Source organism: Balaenoptera ricei, chromosome 2, assembly GCF_028023285.1.
Source record: "Balaenoptera ricei isolate mBalRic1 chromosome 2, mBalRic1.hap2, whole genome shotgun sequence".
Lineage (NCBI taxonomy): Eukaryota > Metazoa > Chordata > Mammalia > Artiodactyla > Balaenopteridae > Balaenoptera > Balaenoptera ricei.
Window position 1 is genome coordinate 160,556,887 of NC_082640.1, and position 9,292 is coordinate 160,566,178.

At 48.9% G+C, this 9,292-nt stretch overlaps 1 protein-coding gene across 1 annotated transcript; it reads right to left on the reverse strand.

The window, feature by feature from the left end:
• Nucleotides 1-451: 451 nt before the first annotated feature.
• Nucleotides 452-9,009, reverse strand: PROX2 (prospero homeobox 2). Its single transcript, XM_059914674.1, has 4 exons — nt 7,707-9,009; nt 3,429-3,538; nt 2,164-2,358; nt 452-637 (listed from the first exon to the last, which is right to left on the reverse strand). Exons 1-4 carry the CDS (start codon nt 9,007-9,009, stop codon nt 452-454), a joined length of 1,794 nt encoding a protein of 597 aa, XP_059770657.1.
• Between the last annotated feature and the right edge of the window lie 283 nt (nt 9,010-9,292).

The following is a 9,292-nucleotide window of genomic DNA, read 5'->3' on the forward strand; positions in this document are numbered from 1 at the left end:
AATAAGTGGAGCTTGATAAATAGGTAACTCAAAACAGCAATGTATAAAAACCCCAAATAAGATAGCCTTATCTGAAAGATGAAGGAGGAAAAAAAAATAACATTTGTGTAGTGAGAAACATTTCACAGAGCACTTTAGGACATGTCTTTTTATCCTTACAACCTCATTTTACAGATGCAGAGACACCTGCAAGTTCCCAGGGTCATGATACCTGGAAACAGTGGAGTGGAGATTCTTCTGGTTCCAAACTGTTGTGTTCCTTTTACAATATTTTATAGTTAATGTTAAACCTCTGGTAATTCTGGAAAAGGAAATAAATGATCAAAAATGGTAATGGTACCTATTTGAGGGGTTTCTCCTTATGCTCTTTTTATATGACTACAGCTGTACTGACTGCCATTTAAGATAAACCCAGGAAACCCAGGCCAGTCGCTCCTCACTTTGTGGGACCTTAATTCCGAAACAGCTCCTGGGGATAGCTGGAAGATTTGAATATCTCTGGGATGTCACTGTCCAGTTTCGAAATAATTTTGTAAATGGGTTTCTTCCAGGAAGGATCTGAGTCTTTGCCTGCGGAGACAGCCCTGAAGAACTCCTGTAATGTCAAGCTGGCGATTTCCAAGAAGCAATCTGGGACCTGCACTCCCAAAGAGACCCACAAGGAAGAAAAGACGTGAGGCTGTGAAGCACTGGCACCATACAGACCTCACTGCCTGATGCTGCCTGTTCCTAGGGTTGTGGCCTGATCAGAGCATCCCTGCTCTACTGGCCCCTGACTTTTGTGGAATCTCTTCCTCCCTCATCAAATACATACCTTAAAATGATGGTACTGATGAGACAGCCCTGGGAGAAAGCGTATTAGGGACACTCCCTTTGTAGGAGTAGCTGATTCCACTAATGAGTGATGTTTTTAGTAAGTGGGAAACTCTGACTCTGATTGACATTAAATCTGTGGTTCGGAAGAGGTTTTTAGTATTCTTTTCCTTAGTGCCTCGTGTGGAAAGAACTGCCCCCAAGCTTACGACTGTCGTACCTCATTCTGCCATCTTTTGGGACTGGGTTCGAAGGACTTGGAATCATTCCTGCTCCCAGAGCCAACCAGGAGGCTTGCGGGGGTGGGGGTGGGGCCTCAAGAATATGTTCCAGGACCTCACCCAGACTGGCACCATTAATGATGGGACATCCTACAGGGCCTCCAGATCCAGCCTGGCCTGGGGCTTGCCACCACTGCATGCCAGATGACACCCGCACGTGGAAAGACGTGGCAGCGCTGCCTCCCGTCCACATGCCTTGACCCCCACGAGCCTCACAAAGGAGGCATGGTCCATTTTCCCCGCAGGTAGGCTTAGGTTTCTAAACATATTCTGATGGAGCATCTAGCCCGCGGATGGCAGCAGTTCTTCCCTTTTTTGGAGGTGTCAATACACTGCTCTTTGTGATCACAGTCAAGTGAGAAATGCGAGAAGAGGGAGGTGTAGTCAGCGACCAGACACACCCAGCACCTGCAGAACAAGATGCCAGCCTAACAGAGCTGTCAGCCACACACAAGGAAGATAATGAGTTCTCACCAGCGACACTTAGGCCACTTGCTCACCCTTTACTGATGCTTGACCTCTAAAGTGCCACCAGCGTGCCTTCACAGAGATCCCCAAGGGACTGAGAAGCTTGAGTATTGTTTATTATTTCCAGAAAGGATTTGAGGTGACTTGCCGTGGAAGACCCACAGATAAAACTGTTCAAGGGGGAATAAAGATAAGAACCAAATGATGGAAAGAACAGAGACTGTTGTAAAGAAAATCTAGGCCAAGACTAGGTGCTGCAACTAAGCCCTGCATTCAGTCCTGGGCCTCCTGGCGCTAAGGTGAGAAGGTTGACAGGCTGTGTAACTCGGTCATTGCAGAGTGTTGTCTAAAATGGCATAACAGCTGACCTCTGGCCAAGTTTATGAATAAAGACTGGCTGTACATTCAGTTTGCAGCATCCGTCAGTTGCCTAAGAGAAGATGTGCAGGCTGTAATCTTTGTGGATGGTACAGAGATTGGCCCCAGGCTGCCCTGCTCTCAGTGATGTAAGGATAGACACGGAAGGGGATCTTTTCTAAAACTCCAATCACAAAGGGAAGGCACTCATCAGATCTCCTGGGACCCAAGCACATGATCTTACCTCAAAGTCGTTTCCCTTGTTATAGTGCATATTGAGAGCTCGAAAAAGCTCCGAGTTGCGGAGAACCACCAGCATTTTGGGATTTGTGACACCATCTGAAATTGCTTGCCGGGCAAATTTCTCCATTTGGATATAATAAAACTCACGAAAGTTGCTGAACCACTTGATCATCTGGGAGGTAATGCAGCGGTTGAACTGTACAAACAACAGGGTCCATGAAGTCAGACGTTTGCCATGAGGTGCTTGGAGTCAGAACTGTCAGCTTCCAGTTCAACACGGGGGTTAACAAGAATGGCTTCAACCAACACTAAAAAGGGCTTTCTTTAAAAAAGAAGCCACAGCTATTTTCTAAGCCTGTACAGTTATACACAGAAAAATCTGAATTAGCCATAATGCCCATTAGAAAATAATTGTACATTATAGCCTAGATTTATAAAGGTTTTTCACTCTTGAAGTGTGACTTTGGGAGGGTCCAGGGTCAAGACTAGTGTGGTCCCAGCTTCTGCTGCACCCAGGTAGATTGCATGGCAGCTCCAGAGCCCTCTGCCAGGTAAAGAGCCAAGGAAAGGGGTAAAGGTGTAGATCAGAGAGCCATTTACTGGCAACTCAGAGTTGCAGAATGAAATCAAAATGAGAGCTTGGTGCAGGGATCAACCAAGCAATTGGATATGAGGGAAAGAGCTCAAAGAAAGCAAAGGATACAAAGATACAAAAGATACATAGATACAAAGTATTAACAGCCCCTAACCCAACACCCAGGGTAAAGGAGGCCTTCAGAAACTTTATAGAAACAGGCAAGGCCTGGTTCCAACCATCAGACCTTGATTTTTCTTATTGTCACATTGATTTGTATGCACCTTCAGTCGGTTTTGAAACACAGCAGTTTGAATGTAAAGTTGACAGGGACAGTGTCCAACTCTTGATACACTCTTTCTTTATCATAGTGTCCCCAACAAAGACAGAACACTAGGCCAAAGACGCCATTTCCTAGTGGTTCTTTCTAACCCTGCCTCTCTCCCCATGTGTTTCTGGGTATACCTACAGTTCAAAAGCTTAAATTCAGACACCCAACTTTCCTACCCACAAAGTTACCCCTGATTATTCAGATAGTTTCTCAGCCCAGACCAAAAATGCCACCAATTCCATCCACAACATGAAGGGGAGCTAAAGTGCACATATGATGACCTAGGACTTGCCTCACATGGGAAAAACCTGCTGCTACTTGGGAGTTTTGCAGAGGCTGAAACTCAGTTGAAGGACTTTACCTGAACATCAGGAAAATAAGCCTTCAGGAGGTTGGAACTGGGATAGCGTGTGAAGAAAAACATTAGTTTGGCCTTCTTCAAGTGACCAGGGTTGAGGCCCTCCTGGATTTATCCCAGGGTCAAGGAAAACTAATACCAGTTTATCAAATAATTTTGTCAAATTATCCAAATAGTAAATTGCCCTGTTCCTTATGGTTTCTATTTTATTGTTTTCTGGTTGAATGATGTATTTGCTCTGTTTTTCTGCCTCTAGCAAGTATGATCAGATAAGCTTTTTCTTTCCAGATGCTGAATACCATATATGTACAGTAAAGTTGCAGAATTTAAAAAACATTTTGATGTGTAAAAGTTCTATGGCATATGTGATATCAAATACAGTTTGTTGTACTGTGTGTGTGCTTTCACAATACAATGGGAAGAGACGGCAACTCTCTCCCAGATAAACCATTTCAAAACCTCAAGTAGAGATTTACTTCTCTCTGCCTCAGTTTCCTCATCTGCAAGATGAGAGGAGTCGACTAGATGGTCCCCATTCTGGCTCTCATCATTGCCTTTGCAGTGTTGCCGCCAACGAGCATCTAACCAGACTGAGTACCAGATCACAGTTAACTTTGGCTCAAGAAGCTTGAATTGCTGGGCTGCAACTGCTCTCCATTTGCCTGGCAGAATTTTCCCTCATCCTTCCCGTCTCAAATCAGATGCTCCCTCTGCTGTGAAACCTTTTCTTGCCAAATTAGGCCTTCCTTACCCTGGGCTACCAACACTCTTTGTATAAACCTTTTTTTGTAACAATGACATTACTGGAATTTTATTGCATGTTTGTCTCCCCATTTAGACTGTTAGCTCCTTGAGAGCAAAGACCTTATCCTTTCATCTTTGTATTCCACCTGCCTAGCCCGGTGCTGGGAACATAGTAGGTGCTCAATAAATGTTTGTTGGATGAAGGAATGAGTGAGTGATTAAATGGTCAACTTTAATCCATACACAAATATGGCAATTCTATTCCAACTCATTCCTCACTCTGGGAACAGATTCCTTCCCCTTTAATAAGAGTAGGGGGCTGTGGTGTGAAACCTAGCACCAGGGTGGGAGGGAAATAAAAGATTCTTACACAAGAACACTTAGCATTCCCAGGAAAAATCCTAGGGCTGAGTGACAAACATACAGAGTTACCCTGGAGCTCAGGCCTGAGAGCTGTAGCTTTAGGACAATAAAGACTTCTCAGTAGGATATGTCAGTTTACCCGAAGGAAACCAAGCAACTGATTATAATTATAGCTGGCCAGGCACCAAGGCTGCTGTCCAGGAGGCCCCTGCCCCCTGCCTCATTGGCCCTACTTCTTATCCTTCATAAATTCTGTGGACAGAATCCTGGATTGAGTCCAAAGACCCAGTTTCAGATACAGATTTTGCCACCAAGACCCTGTGTGACCTTGGGCAAGCCACTTACGTTCTCTGGACCTCATTTCTAAACTGTGGAGTGTAGTGGTTGGAGCTTGTGCTTGGCAGTCAGATGCTGGGTTTGAATCCTGTCTCTGCATGTGTCTGTCTTTGACTTTGGGCAAGTTATTTTGCTTCTCTGTCCCTGCCTCCCTGATACTGATCTAGAGTGGATGCTTGAGGAAGGTAAGATAACACAGGCCCACAATCAGTTATCTGAAACGCTGGGCCAAATGGAGGCCAGACTTCAGAATCCCTGTTATTTTATAAAGGTAATATGGTGTATGTGTTAGTTAACATGTGCGTGTGTTAGTTAACTAATGATGAGTTAGTTAACACCCGCAGCAGGGTCTGTGGCAGGAGTCTAATCCGTTTAATATTCCCACAGCAAAATCAATGACTAATTATGCTAAGTGAGATAGTCTATAAATAGCCTCCTATCAGTGCAGGTCAGGTTTTGCAACCAAGTGAGTTCCCATCAACCTTAGGGGAAAGAAATCAGAGAGATTTTCAGAGCATTTCGTGTCTCAGAGCTGTGGCTAAGTGGTGGTGAGCAGGGCAACTGCCAGTCGCAGTGCCCGCCGCAGAGAAGGTGTGCAGTAAATCATCATTGTCTCATCATCATACCTGCTCTGCCTGTGTCACAGGGGTGTCATGTGAATGTGAAGGTCCTTGAGAGCAAGAACCTTGTCCTTTCATCTTTGTATTCCACGTGCCACGTGAAGAACTTGCTCATAGGTGGCTTTCATGGCCCAGAGGAATAAATCTCTAATGCTGGAATGAGGGAATAATTGGGGCCAGGATGCTGCCTGGGGGCCCCCAATCATTCCAAAGGTAGCCAAGTACCTGACCCGGGCAGCCGGGCTCCGTGGGTGGCCCCCGAAACCTCCTGAAGCTCTTGGATCCCAATCCTCGTTTCACGAGGCAGGGCCAGGCACACCCCTGTGTGTGTATTTCTCAGGGCCAGGTGCCTGAGAGATAGCGGCACACCCCTCACAGGGGAAGGACAGCAGAGAATCTTTGGGGACTGAATTCTTGAGGTTCTTCCACCACCTGACTTTGACAGAGAGTCTTAACCAGTAGCCTCTTATCAAAGGCCCGACAGATAGCTTTCCTCACAGAGGGCTAGCACCTGATGAGAAATTCTGTCTGTGTTGATATCTCTGTGCCTACTGGTGGCTGGTGAGGTGCTCTCAGCGTTGGCTTTGTAGCTGCTCACTGCCTGCCAGGAAAGCGACCCGCGGTGCCAGAGCTTCGGGAGCGTTTCCAACACCTGTGACCAGCAGGGGGTGCTCATAGCATTTTAGGACACAAGAGCGGGCCTGGTGTGGTAGTGAGCTGGTTCCACCCCATCCTGCGCCCTCACCACAGCTTGCCAGGTAGAGGGCACGACTGTTCACACCTGCTTGTGCGACTCCACAGGCACAAGGAGATTCGATTTAAGGCTGTCCCTGAGAAGCAGCAGCGTGAGCTTGGCTCCCTAAAAAAGCAACATCCAAAATATGTTCTCAGGAACTTGAGTCTTACAGATGCCTGTTGGAAAAGGGTCCTTTGGTCATATGAGTTTGGGGCTGCATACATTCTCCTCTTAGAGCTTTTCATTGGACTTAAGCATGGCTCTGAGAAGTTTCGCAGTAATGGAACTAACCCAGTGTTTACCCAAGCTACTTTTTCTCCTGCTTCAACAACTGTTAACATCCTGAGGGAGGGTTACTCTAAAGAAAAAACTGTTTAAGAGTGGGGTCTGCCTAAGGGTTGCAAAGATGATGCAATAAGATTCAGACCGTTGGGACTTCCCTGGTGGCGCAGTGGTTGAGAATCTGCCTGCCAATGCAGGGGACACGGGTTCGATCCCTGGTCTGGGAAGATCCCACATGCCGCGGAGCAGCTAAGCCTGTGCGCTACAACTACTGAGCCTGCGCTCTAGAGCCCGCGAGCCACAACTACCGAAACCCACGCGCCTAGAGCCCGTGCTCCGCAACAAGAGAAGCCACCGCACTGAGAAGCCTGCGCACCGCAACGAAGAGTAGCTCCCGCTCGCCGCAACTAGAGAAAGCCCGCGGGCAGCAACAAAGACCCAACACAGCCAAAAATACATAAATAAATAAAAATTAAAAAAAAAAATGATTCGGACCCTCTCAGACCAGCCTGGGCCCCGCAGCCTTCCCCATGGGGGCCTCCTCTTCCTCCACATGTGCGCAGCCCTAGGCTCTCTCCTCAGCTGCAGCTTAGAAGCTAGTCCTTAAACTGAAATCTTACCCCTTTCAGCTTACCCCTCAGATCTAGTCCCTGCAGAAAACTTCCCCTTTCCCATCTGCTCCAGAAGTTTCTGGTCCCTCGTCTCTTCCCCGTGAATTATCTGCTCAGAGCAGGCCTTTTGCCTGTAGAACCAAGAGGTTCCAGGAGCCATGCCTCAGGTGAGGCCATTCCTTTGACCCGCTCTGCCAAGGTATATGGGCAGCTGACAACCAAATGATGGGGTTCTTCCTTCCACAGGGTATTTTGGGAGCCAGTTTGGGTTTAAAAACAGACAAAACCCTTTCAGACCCAAAGGACTAAGTCAGTAGTGGTAGAATCTGATGTGTCACAGAAGACGGTGATGGACCCCTCCAAGCATCCTTAAATCCCAGGATGTGGTCACCACTTTCTCAGGAACCTAACAAATACAAGCCACAGGGGAGGGAGGCCCAGAAGCAATGTTAAGAAGACCACCGGGAAAGAAGAGAGCTGTTCCCTATGCTGGGTAGTTATTTGTCCCCCCCTCCCCTCATCGTCCAGACTTCCTGTCTCTCTGGGCTGTGACAACGAGAACTTCGATTACTAGTAAAGGATATGTAAAGGGCTGAAGAGAAAGGAAGTGCGTCCGTGACAGCCTGCAGGCCACCTTGCTCCATTTTCACTGAGGGAACGAGGGGCAGTCTTTCCAAGCAGGTGGACGTGAAGAGCCAGGGGCACTGTTGCTGGCTCAAAGCCAGTGGTTGCAGTTTGGCAACTCCCCAAGGTCGCAGGGCCGCCTCTGAGGAGGGGTGACTCTGGGGAGATGAGTCCTGCGGAAGATTGCCCCTCCAGTGGCCACTGGGTCCATGGCCCAGTAGCTGGCTGAGAATCTGATCTTCCTGGATGTGGGCAGGCACAGTCAAGGGACAGTTTGCTGGGGGACCCTGATAGGGTTTGGGGATCATTCTCGGAGAGACAGGGTACCTGGGAGAATCTAGAGGCTTGGCCAGAGATAAGTTTCCCAGTGGAGCCCCTGTCTGCGGCTGGGCCCTCCTGGGCAAGGCAGCCAGAGGAAGTGGATCTTTACAGGCACCTCCCTCAGGAGGCGAGGGCTCGCTTCTACCGTCTGGCACCAGCCCCGGGAAGCTTCTGCCCAGGTGAGTCAGGTGGCCTGATGGATCCAATAGCACATTCTGTAATACTGAGTCCACAGCCTGGGATATGGCCCCCGTCAGTTCTTTCTTCAGAATCTCCAGCAAAGCCCGTGCTCCAGAAGGAAGGAACCTGGGTTCCTCAGACTGGAGTTTGACCTCAGACACTCTGTGTTTCTCCACCCTGGAGGGGTCCCCGCTGGAACCGTGGTGGGCACTGTCCACAGCCCAGGCCCTAGACCCAGAGCCATTCCTCTGCTTCACACTCAGAGGGCCCTTCCCTGTCTCTGAGCCTCCCGGGCCCTGAGCTGCGGCCTTGGGCTCGGCAGCCTGCAGGATGTGCTCCTGCAGGTGTTTTAGCTGTTGCTTCAGCAGGTGAAGCTGTTCTCTCACCCGAGGGCCCCCCTTCCTGCTTCCCCAGTCCCTGGCAGGGCCTGGCTTTGAGGGGCCTTGCTGCATGGGAACGTTCTGCTTCCTCTTCCGCTCTGGGCAGCACGGGCTGTCCCTGGCTGGGGCATTGCCTGGCACCGGAGGGTTAGGGGAGAGGCACATGCCTCGGACGATGGTCTCTACTCTGGCCCTCTTTGCCTGGATGTGCTCATCCCAAAACCAGTCAGGGTCAGCGAGGCTGGAGCTGGGGACCTGGCTCCAGGGAAATGGGGAGTCTCTGCCCTGTTCTCTGGGGGACGGGCTTCTTCCATCTTTGGTACAAGGTTCTGCCAGGTATGAGCAGGCCCGGGATGGTTGAGAAAGCAAGGTGAAGTTTGGATCCATCCCTTGGCTCCACAGAGGCTGTTAGTCAGGGTTCCGTGAGAGAACTCCTCCTCCTCAGGTCCTCAGCTGGAGGTGCACCTACAGTGAGCTGGGGGCTTCTCTTCACTAAGAGGAAGGATTCAGACTCTGCGATGCCGGGGCTTACCCACCTCCTGGTCAGACTCTGAAATTAGAGACAGGAGAAAACAGTACATGTGACTTTGAGCGGTGGTTTTCAAACTTGTACGTGCAAACAAATCACCTTGGAATCTTGTTAAAATGCAGATTCTGAGTCTGCAGGTCT

What these genes read in the sequence shown, in the direction of transcription:
- PROX2 (XM_059914674.1), bottom strand. Translation starts at nt 9,009, where the DNA reads ATGGATCCAAACTTCACCTTGCTTTCTCAACCATCCCGGGCCTGCTCA. An exon ending in ACTTCCTTTCTCTTCAGCCC is followed by an intron (nt 3,539 to 7,706) that starts TTTACATATCCT and finishes TGACCCTGGGAT; the next exon opens with AAATCCAGGAGGGCCTCAAC. An exon ending in CTTATTTTCCTGATGTTCAG is followed by an intron (nt 2,359 to 3,428) that starts GTAAAGTCCTTC and finishes TTGTTTGTACAG; the next exon opens with TTCAACCGCTGCATTACCTC.